The sequence below is a fragment of the Sinocyclocheilus rhinocerous genome, unplaced genomic scaffold (genome assembly GCF_001515625.1).
Source record: "Sinocyclocheilus rhinocerous isolate Xijiao unplaced genomic scaffold, SAMN03320098_v1.1 scaffold1447, whole genome shotgun sequence".
Classification (NCBI taxonomy): domain Eukaryota; kingdom Metazoa; phylum Chordata; class Actinopteri; order Cypriniformes; family Cyprinidae; genus Sinocyclocheilus; species Sinocyclocheilus rhinocerous.
The window spans coordinates 197502-214665 of NW_015661886.1; the positions used below are offsets into that span (position 1 = coordinate 197502).

At 36.8% G+C, this 17164-nt stretch overlaps 2 protein-coding genes across 3 annotated transcripts in view; both read right to left on the bottom strand.

Annotated features, from left to right (window-relative positions):
* The window catches only part of LOC107726816 (uncharacterized), a 10502-nt gene extending 3546 nt beyond the window's left edge, over nt 1-6956 (bottom strand). For both annotated transcript variants that reach the window (XM_016536514.1, XM_016536513.1), the window contains exons 1-3: nt 6763-6956; nt 2766-4663; nt 2037-2130 (exon numbers count right to left, since the gene is read on the bottom strand). In XM_016536514.1, the coding sequence (XP_016392000.1) occupies nt 2037-2130; nt 2766-4661 (1990 nt within the window). In that variant the 5' untranslated portion in view covers nt 4662-4663; nt 6763-6956. The remainder of the gene's footprint in view (nt 1-2036; nt 2131-2765; nt 4664-6762) is intronic.
* Nucleotides 6957-9051: 2095 nt separating this feature from the next.
* The window catches only part of mfsd13al (major facilitator superfamily domain containing 13a-like), a 9997-nt gene continuing 1884 nt past the window's right edge, over nt 9052-17164 (bottom strand). The window contains exons 2-6 of the mRNA XM_016536508.1: nt 12488-13216; nt 10946-11100; nt 9849-9932; nt 9616-9759; nt 9052-9407 (exon numbers count right to left, since the gene is read on the bottom strand). Of these exons, the coding sequence (XP_016391994.1) occupies nt 9266-9407; nt 9616-9759; nt 9849-9932; nt 10946-11100; nt 12488-13216 (1254 nt within the window). The 3' untranslated portion in view covers nt 9052-9265. The remainder of the gene's footprint in view (nt 9408-9615; nt 9760-9848; nt 9933-10945; nt 11101-12487; nt 13217-17164) is intronic.

The following is a 17164-nucleotide window of genomic DNA, read 5'->3' on the forward strand; positions in this document are numbered from 1 at the left end:
AAAATTAGCCTGTGATTTACTCACCTTAGAGGCATCCTAGGTGTATATGACTTTCTTTTTTCAAAAGAATCCAATCAGAGTTATATTAAAAATTGTCCTGGCACTTCCAAGCTCTATCATTGCAGTAGGCGGGTGTTTCTGTTTAACAGTCCAAAACACGTCAAATAAAGCGTGGGCATACATAATAAAACGTGCCTCACACGATTCCTGGAGGGGGGTGAATAAAGGCCTCCTGTAGCGAATCCATGTGTTTTTGTAAGAAAAATATCCATATTTCAAACGTAATAAACACAGCGCGCGCGCCTCTGAGATATGCTAGTCTTGCAAGTTTGTTTACAGGAGCAAAGGAAGCAAAGTTTCTTTACTTTAACAAAGGAAAACCAGCCTCTTCTTGGCTTATATCAAAATCCTCCGGCATTTTTCTTTACAAATCCTCGGTTTGTGCTTCTAATTCGTGACCGGCGTTTTGTTTTGTTCTCTCTCTGCTTTCGTCACTAATCACGCAACGCCGACATCCTACGTCATCCGCCGGAACGGCTTTCGCATACGACAGTCAGATGAAGTGAGAGAGAAGTTTTTATTACGTTTGAAATATGGATATTTTTCTTACAAAAACACATGGATTCGTTACAGGAGGCCTTTACTCACCCCCCGGAGCCGTGTGAGGCACATTTTATTATGGATGCGGGCACTTTATTTGACGTGTTTTGGACTGTTGAACAAAAACACCCACCCACTGCAATGATAACGCTTGGAATAGCCAGGAAAACTTTTAAAATAACTCTGATTGGATTCGTCTGAAAAAAGAAAGTCATATACACCTAGGATGCCTCGAGGGTGAGTAAATCACAGGCTAATTTTCATTTTTGGGTGAACTAACACTTTAATTTATTTCCGACGGAAGAAAGAAAGACATGCACATCTTTGATCACATGGAGTAACTTTTCAGGAAATTTTAATTCTGGAGTGAACTGATCCTTTAACCCAGAGTAAATTATGAGCAGTATGAAAGGTGAAGCAAGATAAACAGGGTTGACAATGACCGATGGTTAACTATTTCAAGTGTGAAAATGACTTCAAACAGTGGTCCAACAATGCATGTCTTCTTAATGAAACACACCTAATTGTTGCATCAGCGCATTAGTAGAGACCTAGGCTGCGTCTGAAAGCTTAAAAATGCTGCCTCCACAGGCAGTATCTAGTTTTATTTTAACGTAAGCAGCCAATTGTAACTGGTATGTGCAAGGCTTCTAGTGTTATTCTCACTTCCACTTATTTTTGGTTGTAAAAACAGATTGTTATGTGGCTTGATTTTTGCAAACTGGCATTTTTTATCACAGTTTTACTGTTTACTGCACTTTGTTATCCTTCTAGGTATTTATCTACAGCGGCCAATCAATCGGAAGTCTCACACATCCTCAAAAAAATAGCTTACTTTCCCTTTGCAAAATAAAGTGGATATGGAGGTAGGAAGGGACGTCCAAATCCATAGATCGTGTCACATCAAGTCTACTGAGATACCTTCAAATGATACATTTTTGAAGGCAGCATGAATGACTATGATATCCTGTGCGTTCAATTTCATGACAATTGAGCTAAAAATAAAATGCTGCCTGAAAGTTGTGATTCGTGGTCAGTTTGTGTCAATATATAATTATAAACATTTTTTTTTTTTTTTTACTTTTGATGTCATATTTTGATAAAGCTATTTTTATCGTAATTTAATATTCACCTAGTTATCACCAAAGCCATTATGCTGCCTCAGAAGTCTGTCCGAAATCAATTTCAGGAGGTACCTTTGTACCTCATTGCCTGATAGGGCAGCAAGTCAACAAGCCAGCAGCCTAAGCCTTTGGACGCAGCCCTGAAATGCATTTGTCATTCACCACTGCCTTGAAACAAATATTTTTTTCAGAAGAACCATCAGTTCAGCCAAACGGACACTGTAGTTTTGTACAATGTACACTGCATTATTTTCGGTTTCAGTCTGCATGGTCTCATGAGAGAGACAGTACAGGCAAACTGATGACCATTACCTGACTGCAGGGCACAGGGGAAGTGGTACTTATTGGGGCAATCTTTGAAGAAACATCCCAAAGTGGCACCAACCCTGTGACAGTATGAACACACCTGCAACAACCAAACACAACAGCAGTTTACAGCTTCAGAAGATTCAAAGGCAGTGTAATTATATATATAACTATAATAGTCAGATAATAGTTTTTATATGAAATAAAGAGACAAAAATCTCACAGCAATCTGTCAAGCACATGTCCATTCACATATTTAACCAAAAACCAAAAAGAAACTTACGGAAGAGGATTAGGGCCAAGTGTGTTTGAGTGTAATTAAAATAAAATAAAAAATATATAAAAATATGTATTTTAAGCTTATAAAGAAACAATGTTAAAAAAAAAACAAAAAAAAAACAGGATCATAAAAATCAGCTCTCACTTTCGTAACACAATATATCAATTATTTTGATATGACCCAGACATTTCTTCATTAGGTTCACTCTGACAGGGGAAGACGGAAGAGGATTAGGGCCAAGTGTGTTTGAGGGTAATTAAAATAAAATAAAATAAAAAAAATATAAAAATATGTATTTTAAGCTTATAAAGAAACAATGTAAAAAAAACAAACAAAAAAAAAACAGGATCATAAAAATCAGCTCTCACTTTCGTAACGCAATATATAAATTATTTTGATATGACCCAGACATTTCTTCATTAGGTTCACTCTGACAGGGGAAGAAAAAGACTTACTGTTTCTTGCGCAAGCCGGATGGCTTCCTCCAATCCGTAGAGTTTCCCTTTAACCAAAAAGATGTCTGCAGTCCAAATGCTACAGTCCTCATGTATCCAGTGCTCAATACACACACCAGACTCCTCAATGCTCTCTGAGCAGTTCTCCTTCCTCTGCCGTTTGACAGACTGGGATGCACCATCCTCCAAACTGTAGACCGAGTCCAGATCGCTGCAGTCAGGTTCCTGCTTTTGGGCAGGAGGACTGCTGTCAGATTTACAGACGGCCTGAGCTCCACTGTTCTGGTACGGCCCATGCAAGTCCCCGAGGCCTTCAACATTGCCAGCCCTTCCGCACAGGCAGCAGAAATGCCTGACCTGCAACCTGGCGTCAGAGCCAACACGGCCCAGCTGTAAACAGGACGTCTTTGGGATGACCCCCGAGACCACCTGCTGCAACCCTTTCTTTGTCGAATAAACATCCTCATCCCTAAAATTGATGATTGTGCAGGATGAGAACTCCATGTGAATGTACGGGGCGAAGGTGTCCGGCCTGGTGTCTTTCTTCTCTTCTTTGTGGTTTGCATATTTTAGTTTGATCTCCGGCTCTTGAGGTGAAAACATAGATGAAGGTCCAGATGATCTAGGTTTTCTGCGTCTTCTCTTTGCCGTGCTAGTTGCCGATTTGCCAGCAGGTGGCGCTCTCACCCGCTTAGCGGGTTTCTTGGGTTTGGGTCTCGGTTTTGCCCGTTTCCTGCTCTTCGAGGCCGGAGTTTTCCATGGACGGCTTGACATTGAAGACGAAGCCCCACTCTGTGGAGACTTGAAGATGCTTGTGTTTTCTGCATCCGAGGTAGATGGGAAGTTTTTGGGAAAAGCAGCATCCATGTCTTGATCGCTGTCTTCTGGAGATATGGGAATACAGACCGACTCCATCCATGACAGCAACGACTTGGATTCAAAGCCGGCCCTGCCATCATGGGCTTCAAAAACAGGTTCATCGAGGGCATAGAAATTGTTCAAATTTTTGGGAGAGCAGTCCATTTTAACTTCTTGCTTTACAGAGGAATTTCTTTGTATTCCACGATTTCTCTTATTAACTATAACACTCTGAGTTCGGAAGCAGAAGTTTGGAGGCGTCTTGCATCTGGAGTTGCTTACTGGCACCTCAATGATGTCACTGTCATGGTCACTAGAGATGTATTCGATGGAGCATGGAGATGTTTTTTTAGCGGCAGAACATTCGGATGCGAGCATTTCGATGGCAGTTCGCTCAATCACTGAGTTGGTGGAACGTAGTGTGTATGCAGTTGCGCTGGCGTCCTGAGGTAAACCCGATGAGCCCTTAGTTTGTGACACGCCTGTGTCACTCAAGTATGTTTCACCACAACCGGTCAAAATGTCTTGTGGATGCGTCTCTAATACACTGTGCGCTATCCTACCTCCCAGTGTGCTGTTTTCTAATACAGAATCTGCTTTTTTGTGACATTTTTTTGTTTGCGTCAACATATCGTCCATTTCGACACTGTAATCACTGTCATCCGTAAACACTTGGTCTGTGGGTGGGCACTGAGACAATATCTGAGCCACAGATGGCAAGCCATTGATCAGTGGTAAAGGTATAGAGTAGGGGCCGTGGGATGACGTGCCACAAGTCCTTGTCCCATGATGCTTCAATCCTGGTTCTGGGTGATCCGGAGAATTCAGTTTGCTAGGCCGAGTGATGTACCGAGACTCGGACATGTTAATGCTCTTGCTCCCTGAAGTAATGCCACACCAGCTGGGCTTTTTCACCAGATCCAAAGCCTCCATGGAGTTTGTCTTCAACGGACTCTGCCTGCAACCCACGGACAGATCCAGAGCTGAGGAACGAGACTCCTGAAGGTGCATGACATCAGCCTGGATAAGAGGGTCCATAACTGAAAGAAATCAAGCAAATTTAGGTGTCAATAACCTGGCCAATGTGGACTCTGCAGACTCTGGTAACTGTACTATTCTTCTATTATTGAATCTGAGAGCTGCTTTCGATATAGTAGATCACCGCATCCTGTTAAAAAGATTAAATCTTTAGGTTGCCATTTGTGATACTGCATTAGATTGGTTTGCATCGTATCTCACGAAGAGTTTTTTTGTGGAAATTGGTGAATTTTCATCAAGCTAAGATCCCATCACTTGTGGGGTACCCCAGGGCTCTATTTTAGGTCCAATTTTAGTCTCCATGTATTTGCTCCCTCTTCGTTTTATATTTCAGTCTCATAAAGTTTCATACCACACTATGCAGATGATACTCAGCTTTATTTCCCTAAATAAATCAATTTCCCTTTATTGTCCCCTTTGCTGGCTTGTTTAGAGGACATCAAGAATTAGATGGAAAATAATTTCCTTCAGTTAAATCAAAAAAAGAATTAAGTTATTTTGTTTGGCCCTCCACACCTTTTAAATAATTTAACCCTACTCTTGGCCCCTTTGAAGAAAACATCCGGGAAAAAGTAAAAAATCTGGGAGTTATTTTTGACACGGAACTAAAATTTGACAAATAAATCAGTTCTGCAAGCTTAAAAATATTCTTAGTTTTTATGATTTGGAGGTTGTGATTCATGCATTAATTTCAACCAGGCTGGATTACTGTAACACTCTTTATGCTGGAATTTATCAGTCTTCCATCAGATCGTCCCCCAAGTTATCATCTTTTAAAACATATTTTTTCTCAGGCTTTTGCTTAACTTTTCTCTCTCTTTTCTTTGTTAGGTGATGTCTTGTATTATTTTGTATTTTTTTTTCTTTCTTTTCTTGATTTCCTGTTTTTATAATTAGTATTTAATGATTTTAAAATGTGTATGTCCTAATGCTTTTTGTTGGTTGATTTTTTTTTCTTTCTGATGTTTTGGCTGTGCAGCACCTTGGTCAGCAGCACACGTTGCTTTTAAGGTGCTATATAAATAAACCTGACCTTGACTCTGTTGGTGAAAAAAAATAAAATAAAATCAACATAGTAGAAGAGTAAAAATAAATGACAATAATAATAATAATAATAATGATATAGAATCATCAAATTTAGCTAATAATTTAATAACCTGACCAATTTGCTGGGTATATTACAATATGTTATATGTTAGTAAAGTACAAATCAACATAGTAAGAGTAAAAAAATACAAATGAAATAATAATGATAATAATAATAATATCATCAGTTTATCATCATCAAATTAGTATAATCATTTTTAAGTTAATTACCTGTCCAATATTGTCTCTGCTGGGTGTATTGCAATGTGTTAATAAAGAAGAAATCAACATAGTAAAGTAATAATATTAATAATCATAATAAAATCATCACATTCAGGACTTAACAGCTTGGCTTATTACAATATGTTAATAAGGAAAAATCCACACAATAAAGAAAGAAAGAAAGAAATATATAACCTGGGCAACATAAACTAAAGTAAAAAAAAAAAAAAAAAAATAAAATGCACTACAGCAGATACAACCATGACATACATTGAATAATTTTAAAAAATGTATACTAATTATAAATTTAAGAACGTTACATTTATACAATTGTACTGCAAAATTAATAAATTATGCATCATGCTAAACACTGATTCATACCAAGTAGAGAAATCACGGTTCTGCAATTTCTTATAGAACTCAAATGTGATCCCGGCATGCTAGGTGTACAGGTTTTCAATACGTAACCAATAAGTAAACTTAAAAAAAGTGCTCCTTAACAAAATACAATCTCTTCTGATTGTGCTCCCAAAGTGAATCTGAAAGCAAACGCATCCTACAGACTGACAGATTAACACACAAACCCAAAACAGAAAAGCAAAGTAGTTCTGTATGCCCATATTAATAAATATGATGCACAATAGTATCTGTTAATGCGGTTTATATTGGTTTTATGAGTTGCACTGCGCCATGTTGTGATCGATCTATTGATTGATATTGATGAAGTCAGAGGCTGACTCACTTCCACAGCTAACGCTAACCAGGTGTCAATGTAACACTGGTAGACACTTACCAGAGAAATAACGCGTCCCTTTAATACCCAGAGTTACTGAGCATATTATCAAAGGCACGGGTATTAAAAAAATTAATTTGGTCTAAAACACATGTGTATTAATGATATAAAAGAGTAAAACTACTGGCGAAAGCTGGACAAGGCAATTCTTCTGTTGAACTGCGTGAATCCGGCTAAACATGGCGACCGGAATACGCAACACAATAGAACTGCTTTCAAAATAAAAGTGAATTGTTCGGTAGAAATAGGCAATTTATCATTTATTGTGTGTCATCATTTGGCGTACTCATCTCCATGAAAGTATAAGAGCATACAATGGAAAGAAAATATACACTGCCGTTCAAAAGGTTGGAATCAGTATAAGATTTTAATGTTTTTTTTAAAAGAAAGTTTCTTATGCTCATCAAGGCTGTATCTATTTGATCACAAATACAGAAATAAAATAACAGTTTTCTTCTATTTCAATGTACTTTAAGATATAATTTATTCCTGTGAAGCAAAGCTGGATTTTCGACACTTCAGTGTGACATTATCCTTCAGAAATCATTCTTATAAGCTGATTTATAATCAATGTTGGAAACAGTTGTGCTGCTCAATAGTTTTTGGAACCTGTGATACTTTCTTTCAGGATTCTTTGATAAATAAACAATTAAAAAGAACAGCGTTTATTCAAAATAGAAATTTTGGGTTACAATATACACTACAATATTCAAAAGTCTGGGTTCGGTATTTTTTTTGTGTGTTAAATGGATAAAAAGTGATAGTAAAGCCTTATAGTGTTAGAAAAGATTTTTATTTTGAATAAATGCTGTTCTTTTAACTTTCTATTCATCAAAGAATTAAAGAAAAAAGTATCAGGTTCCAAAAAATAAAAAAATGTTAAGCAGCAAAACATTTCAACATTGACAAATCAGCATATTAGAATGATTTCTGAAGGATCACGTGACACTGAAGACTGGAGTAATGATGCTGAAAATTCAGCGCTGCATTACAGAAATTATTTCACAATATTACTGTTTCTTTTCTGTATTTTTGATCAAATAAATACAGCCTTGATGAGCATAAGAGACTCCATTAAAACTCCCAAACTTTTGAACAGCAGTGTAGCTAAGAATATTAAATAGCTCAATTTTAAAGTTACAAATTTTACATAACTAAGAAAGTTATGTATATATATATATATATATATATATATATATATACTATTGTAATGGTGAAAAGTGACCTGAAGAATGTATATTTCCACACAAACATAACTATAATCCTCAGTAGGCTATTATATTACTGTAATACAGTCATTTAGTATTTTTTTGCACGATTAGGTTTTATTGCATTCTTTAATTGCATCCTTTGTTTCCTAATGCACATATCAAATCTAATTATGACACATCACACATTGTTTGACCATAAGATTACGTTTATTGACGTAGAAAAATAACACCAATCACAAAACCTTTCCCACTAACTAATCAACTCATAAATAAATACAAAAATAATGTTCCGTGTGAATCAACAGGAAAGGCATGAATATGCACTCATCATCAAATTCACTTTAAAGTGATCAAAAAAAGAGAAAAATTATCATCTATTTATTTTCTGGTAAAAAAAACAAAACCTTTAGTTAATAGCTTACAGTGTCTTTTAAATTTTGATTTGGTGCTTTACAATTTGTATCTGCAATCACAAAGCTTTGCACTCCGGCTTGGCATCAAGAGAATGTGTCACATATAAGGAACTTATTATTACACGACTCTCTGAATTACTTGATTCTGATTGGTCAACCACAGCATTCCACTCCATGCTCCCTTTCCTCACACATAATTAAATCCTTTACACTCAAACTAATGTTACATACATTATTTATTTATTCAAGTAGAGTGGAATTAGTGGGATCATGTGCAAACCTCTTTAGGGTGATACAACACCCCTCAACTTCACTTTACTTTGGGGTTTATTTTTTAAAAAGGACTGGCTGACTATACATTTCCTTTACACTTTATTTTGATAGTCCACTTTAGACATTCTACTAACTATAAGTAACTTTGTAACTACATGTCAACTACATGTCAACTAATTTTCATTAATCTGCATCTACATGTCTACTAACTCTCAGAGTAGACTGTTAGGGTAGGTTTAGGGTTAGTAGAATAAGATGACAAAGAAAGTGTTAGAAGATATTAAGCAGACAGTCTACTAATACTCTACTAACTGCTAGTTGACATGTAGTTGCAAAGTTACTTACTGTTAATAGAATGTCTAAAGTGGACTATCGAAATAAAGTGTTACCTAACATTTTCCTACATTTCAGATAATGCATCTGATTTCTGATTTGTGTGATGTGATACAGTACATATAGACAACCACCAGCCACCAAAGAAACAAACCTGCTTTACAGAAAGAAATTCCCTTTCTCACTACATTACAGTCTGTAGTTTGACAAAAATCTAAATCTAAATCAAGTGCTGCACGTGAGCGCATACAAACAAAATAAAAAGAGCCGAATTCACCCATCGATGTACTTTGAGTCCATCGTGTGGCTCTCTCGTATGGAGAACGGCCTCCACGCGAGCACCTGCAGGGCTGTGACACACAACGGCACCACACACACCAGGTAAAACATGGCACCGTGTAGGGACTGAAGAGCACTAGGAAAACAAAGAGACAGACGAGATTTCCTTCAATGCATTGGACCTTTTCCACCACTAGAGGATGACAGACCTTTGGCTGCTTACAGTGAGCGTTATGTAGCTTTATGCGAGCGTGCATGATTAAAGAAAGCTGAAACACACACTTTTCTCAAACATCTGTTATGCTTTAACAAACTGTATTGGGGTATTTGATAGGTGAAGTTACCTTGGATCTGCAGCCTTCCCAACATCTTTTATTTCTGCATAACCATATTGGTTTAGAACCGACACGACCAGCATTGGAGCTAAAGACTGTGCCGGCTTTGTGAAAAGAGCGTTGGTCCCAAAAACCATAGACGAGAGAGGAGAGCTGGAGACATTTAAAAGAAGTCATTTTTTAAAATCACTTCATTAAAAAACTCTTTATTACACTGTTTTTTTTTAAACAATGACAAATACCTGCGTTTGTATTTCTGCAGGTCAGAGTCAATGATGTCAGCTAGAGGCAAATTGAAGAGACTGAAGGCCGCCTGAACTAAGACCCTAAATCACCATCAGAAGGCAAAACATCACACATTCAGAGACAAGGTTGGCTGATATTCATAAAATATTTTTTTGTCATTTAGTAGTTACTTTGTCATTTGGCAAGTTTTTTGTTTTTTTTGTCTAAGGTCATTATACTATTTATGGCCATTTATTACCCACTCTCTGAAAAAAAAAATTAAAAAAATTATATGACCCATTTACAGTAAGTAGAAAAAACAACACTAATAAGTGAACTGATTCAAAATGCATCATTAGCTAAAAATGTTCATGGAAACATGGAAAAGTAACATTTTTTCAGAAATTAAATAATTTTAGTAAAACTATACATACACTGTAAGTAAACATTACTGTTTACTACTATGCATTGTTATATTAGGGCATTGAAAATTTTAATTATTAATATAATTTCAGTGAAAAGCATGTGGAAAGTTAAATAAATAAATAAATATTTTATATTTAAAATATAATTTCTTACATTAAACATTACAAATTTACTTGTTTACAGTAGCTATTTGGTGGATGGGAAAAAGGTCCTCCTTTTTAAACCACTTAAGTAAATGTAAGTAAATATCTGCTATTAACTGAATAATGTCAAAAGGTGATTTATTTTTTTTACACATCACCCAGCCCTATTCAGAAATTTAACAAAGTCCAGTTAGTATCAAAGAATGCTTTATACTCTAATTAGTCAAAAACACATAATCTGGCCTACATTTTTAAACTTCTATTCACTGGTAAACACTGACTGTAACACCTAAATGCAACTATTGTTCAAATATTTGGGGTCAGTAAATATTTTTATATATAAAATAATACTTTCTTTCAACAAAAATGCATTTTAAAAAAGTGACAGTAAAGACATTTAAAATGTTACAAAAGATTTATATTTGAAAATATATTAAAATAACGTTTTCATTTTTCAATTGTAATAATATTTCAAAATACTGCTGTTTTTACTGTTTTAGCATTAATGGGCAAAAGGAACAGCATTGTGCTGTGTAATTACTCACATGTTGGAAGTGAGGAACAATGCAAGGAAATAGTAGTTGCCTGGACCCAGGAGTAACATGATCACAGCAGATCCGGCCTCCACGTAGAAGGTGATCAGAATGAGTCTGTAGTAGCCAAACTTATGGAGCAGATTCTGGCTGCACAAAACCAACAACTGTAGAAGAAAACATATCATTAAATATCATTAAGATATTTAAGTGTTAGTTATTGTTATTTATTTGGGTTTTGATTTGGCTCTTAGTAATGATGCGAGGCATAAAATGATTTTATCCTTAAAACGGGTTTATTAAATACCACCCAAGTATGAATGACACTATTAGTAATGCTTGCTACAACCAGTGTTGGGGAAAGTTACTTTTAAAAGTAATGCATTACAATACTGCGTTACGCCATAAAAAAGTAACTTGTAACCAATTACGTTACTTAGTTACTGTTAATAAAAAAGTGATGTTGCTTTACTTTTGCGTTACTTTTTCTCACCTGGGCTGGGCTTGCTAACAAAAAATAAATGAATAAGGATAAAGATCTTTGCACACCGAGTCTGAAATTCTCGTCCAAAATTTTTGCACGTTAAAAAATAAATACGACCTCACGTTGTGTCAAACACGTTTGCCTCCAAAATTTTCGTCCATCATTAAAAACTCAGATGAGGTTCGATTTTCTGTGTTTACGCATCCGTAGCAAGCATTTAGATAGGAAAGGATGACGAATACGCAGTGCCGATCCTAGACTTCTGGGGGCCCTACGCAAAACTGTGTTGGCGGGGGAGGGTATGAGTAGTTATGAACGAACGAATGAAACGCATTTGTCCGTGTTTCACTCCGTCTCGAATTGCGCTCGCGGAAAGCGCTTGAGAAACAGTGTCTCTTCCGCGGCTCGGTACACTTTCAACTCGTTTTTTTAGTCTCGAGCAAGACTGTACGACATTCATATTACGTGATTTGACTGATTTTTACGTAGAAAGGGTGACAACGCACTGCATTAAAAGAAATGATCATTCATGTTTTCATAACCACTGGCCAAATTAAAAATCTAAACTAAAATTAAATCATCTTTGAGAGCAAGGGGGCCCCCTGGTGTTTCGGGGGACCTACGCAGCTTGCGTATTTTGCGTATAGGGAGGATCGGCTCTGCGGATACGAAAAAACGCATACAAAAAGTTTGGACTCAGTATGCAAGGACCTTAACACTCTTATTTCAGCAATAAATAAAAAGTGACACAAATGTGATGTTTAACTAAAGTCATTTTTGCTCAGTCATTTACTGTTTTTATTTATTTCTAGGAATACTGAATCTGTTTTTGAGCAAGTGAGATGAGTTAAGCCTAGAACTACAGTAACATGTTCACGCAGCGCACACAACGCTTCTGCACGTACTCCTTTAATTTGCGTTACTTATTTGAAAAAGTAACTCAGATATTTTGTTGTAAATGTAAAAGTTAATGCATTACTTTACTAGTTACTTGAAAAAAGTAATCTGATTACGTAACTTGAGTTACTTGTAATGCGTTACCCCCAAAACCGACTACAACTATGATGCACCTGAGGACAGATGAATCCAGCTCCATACACGACGCTCTTGGCAAGCGATGGCAGGACATCCTGAGGAATGAGGTGCTCTGCAAAAATCATGGTGAAGTTATTGCAGAACGCCACCATGAACACCTGGAAAAAGTTCATGATTACGAACAGCTGGAAGTCTCTGTTGGTAATGATCTGCCAGGTCATGGACATCACGGACGACACCGAGAGCGGCAGCTTCTGAGGACTCTGGGAATCTTCTTCAGAGGCTTTACTGTCAAATCGACTCTCGCTGTTGAAGCCCGTGTACAGCATGCAAACACAGGCCAATATGGCCACAACCACGCTGAAGCCCTGGAAGGCAGCAAAGTTGTCCATGTTTCCGGAGACGAGACCACAGAACAGCACACTGGAGGAGCCCACCAGAGACGCCACCTGGCTGTATTTAATCAGCCTCAGTCTGTTCTGATGGTGACCGGAGATTTCTGCGAAGAGGGCGCACTGGGCTAACAGCACGAATGTGAGCATGCCATCAAAAGCGCAGAGGGTCACCATGAGGTGGACGCCGCTCAGCCAGTCTTCCGGCTCATACGTCCTCCACGGGAACCACGCCAGCAAGAAAGACAGACAGTACAGCGGGGCTCCGTATAAAATGGAGAGCCTCCTCCGTGAGCAACACTCCATACGCGAGTTGTCTTGCAAATATCCAAACAAGGGGTCATTCAGTGCATTCCAGATCATAAAGACAACCTGCGGAGACATAACTGTGGGATCTTTAAAGGTCCAAGTAATATTTTAAATAAGCGGATTTATATAATGTGTATAATAGCACATTAGCAACTTAAAATGTCAGTAACACATATTATGTTCAATGCTGACGTTGTGCTTGCTTTAATTTGATTTTAACATGTATGGCTTTGTTCTTCTACAGAACACAAAAGAAGATATTTTGAAGAACAGTTTTGGCTACCTATAATAACTTTACATTGTATGGACAAAAACCAACAAACAAACAAAAAAGACAGGTAACACTTTATTTTGATAGTCCACTTTAGACGTTCTACTAGCTGTTTTGTCTGTATGAATAAGAGATAAATAAGAGGGAATGTTTATGGAAACCCAAGGTTTATGGGATGTTGTTGTGAATCAGTTTGATATATCATTACTTGCTGAATTTGTGCTCATCTGACGAAGTTTGAACATTGAGACATACGCAACTAAGATTGTTCAATAAGCTCTGTTACTATTTTTACCATCATCACTTCGTCTCCTGCTTCTGCTCTTCTCTGGCTTTTCTCTGTCAACTTCTTGACTGACAGAAGACTGTTAAACACTCGTTTTGGGTATTTTTGGATACCAGACAAGACAGGGTTTGGGTATCGACAACTCTGCTGACTAGTTGTTCTGTTACTGGACAAACTGATATTTTCTGTACAGTGTTGGGGTGCCTCCAGGACCAGGGTTGGGAACCACTGTAACAGAGTATTAGAGGACTATTAGGTTAGGGCTAGTAACCAGGGGTAGGCAAGTTCGGTCCTAGAGAGCCGCAGTCCTGCAGAGTTCAGCTCCAACCCTAATCAAACACACCTGAACAAGCTAATCAATGTCTTCAGAATTACTAAGGCTATAGGCAGGTGAGTTTTGTTTTCAGGGTTGGAGCTGAACTCTGCAGGACTGCGGCTCTCTAGGACCGAACTTGCCTACCCCTGGGTTAGGGCTAGTAGAACAAATTGACATGAACTTGTAAAGTTTCTTATAGTCATAATGTTTGCTAGATGACCATCAATATAAAGTGTTAGGAGATATTTTAGCAGACAGTCTACTAATACTTTAATGACTGCTACCTGCTGAAAAAAACAAAACAATTGACACCATCACAAAATTTGTAATGGTTTTATTGGTTATAATGGGACTTGTATTGGTTTCACTGGAAACTTTAATGGACCCTGTTGGTCTCTACTGGTAATTGGTCGCCTTCTATAGGTGGCTTGTTAAACCAATAAATCCTAATGTAATATGTCCCAAAACACACTACAGAAAACCATTCTTTAATGGTTTTAATGTTTAAAAGTTGATGGTTTGTATTACAAATGGAAATTCTAATGGAAACCATTAGAATTGTCTGTGATGGTTCTATTGTTTTTTTCAGCAGGGAGTTAACAAGTAATTGCAAAGTTACTTATAGTTGGTAGAATGTCTAAAATGGACTCAAAATAAACAGTTATCAAAAGACATTTCTCAGAATATCTTTGTGTGTGTGTGGGTGTTCCACAGAAGAAAACAAATCATACAGGGTTGAAACAAATGAGGGTTAGTAGCAAAATTTTCTATTTTGTGTAAACTATCCCTTTAAAAACTTAAAGTTAGTGTTGAAAAGCTGTTTTAAACCACAGAAACAAATTCAAAAATGCGTCTGTTTTAGCCTGTTTGTTAGCCCGAAGAACCTGTTCCTTCTTTGATTTCGTATATAGGGGTCTTCAGATGGTCTTTCGGCCTGGCTGGTTAAGCTGGTCTGTTCTGATGGTTTTAGAGAGGTTTAGGGCTTTTGTAAGGTGGCTGGAAGACCAAATGAACATTATATTGGCCAGACTGGAAGACCAGCTAAATCAGTTTAATCTAGCTGGTTAACTGGGTTTAAGTTTGTTTGCTTTTAATATAGTAACTTGACTCTTTATTTATCCAAAATAGTACATGTTCATAATGTTCACAGAAAATATTGCTGATGGACGACCAATTTTATATGCATAATTAAGGCATATGCCTATAAGCTGAATTCAAACAAACATTTTTTTTTTTTAACATAACTCAATTTTCTCAAATATTTGAAAACAGAAACAATGATTTATTGACTGGCAAGGCTGTTATAGCTTATGAAGCTGGCGATATGACAGTATGTGTTGATGTTCTCAAAACTAGCCTAGGTTATGGCACGCTGGCCACACAACAATGCTAATATTCAGAACAACACTGTGTGATATTGTTTTGCTGTGATATGGTCAAAACCTAGGTGCATTCATATGAATATATGAATGGAGGTGTTTCTCTTATCAACTGTGAAACAATTTCAGCCATTTTATAAAATCTTCAATACTGAAATAGACCATCTCTTCATCACTATAATGTCCTCTCTTCGCCGCTGAAGACATTCCACTAGGGATGGGCGTATCGATCCGAAGTATCGATATATCGATACTGACGCGAGTATCGAAAGTATCGATACTCAAACAAAAAATATCGATACTAAGGTGCGTTTCATTTACCAGTGGTTTTGTTTATTTAACAAAAATAATAATAATAATGCGTACAATATGGTATTGGTTTCACTGGAAACTTTAATGGACCCTGTTGGTCTCTACTGGTAATTGGTCGCCTTCTATAGGTGGCTTGTTAAACCAATAAATCCTAATGTAATATGTCCCAAAACACACTACAGAAAACCATTCTTTAATGGTTTTAATGTTTAAAAGTTGATGGTTTGTATTACAAATGGAAATTCTAATGGAAACCATTAGAATTGTCTGTGATGGTTCTATTGTTTTTTTCAGCAGGGAGTTAACAAGTAATTGCAAAGTTACTTATAGTTGGTAGAATGTCTAAAATGGACTCAAAATAAACAGTTATCAAAAGACATTTCTCAGAATATCTTTGTGTGTGTGTGTGTGTTCCACAGAAGAAAACAAATCATACATGGTTGAAACAAATGAGGGTTAGTAGCAAAATTTTCTATTTTGTGTAAACTATCCCTTTAAAAACTGAAAGTTAGTGTTGAAAAGCTGTTTTAAACCACAGAAACAAATTCAAAAATGCGTCTGTTTTAGCCTGTTTGTTAGCCCGAAGAACCTGTTCCTTCTTTGATTTCGTATATAGGGGTCTTCAGATGGTCTTTCGGCCTGGCTGGTTAAGCTGGTCTGTTCTGATGGTTTTAGAGAGGTTTAGGGCTTTTGTAAGGTGGCTGGAAGACCAAATGAACATTATATTGGCCAGACTGGAAGACCAGCTAAATCAGTTTAATCTAGCTGGTTAACTGGGTTTAAGTTTGTTTGCTTTTAATATAGTAACTTGACTCTTTATTTATCCAAAATAGTACATGTTCATAATGTTCACAGAAAATATTGCTGATGGACGACCAATTTTATATGCATAATTAAGGCATATGCCTATAAGCTGAATTCAAACAAACATTTTTTTTTTTTAACATAACTCAATTTTCTCAAATATTTGAAAACAGAAACAATGATTTATTGACTGGCAAGGCTGTTATAGCTTATGAAGCTGGCGATATGACAGTATGTGTTGATGTTCTCAAAACTAGCCTAGGTTATGGCACGCTGGCCACACAACAATGCTAATATTCAGAACAACACTGTGTGATATTGTTTTGCTGTGATATGGTCAAAACCTAGGTGCATTCATATGAATATATGAATGGAGGTGTTTCTCTTATCAACTGTGAAACAATTTCAGCCATTTTATAAAATCTTCAATACTGAAATAGACCATCTCTTCATCACTATAATGTCCTCTCTTCGCCGCTGAAGACATTCCAGTAGGGATGGGCGTATCGATCCGAAGTATCGATACTCAAACAAAAAATATCGATACTAAGGTGCGTTTTATTTACCAGTGGTTTTGTTTATTTAACAATAATAATAATAATAATAATGCGTACAATATGCATTGAATTGGACGAATAACCTT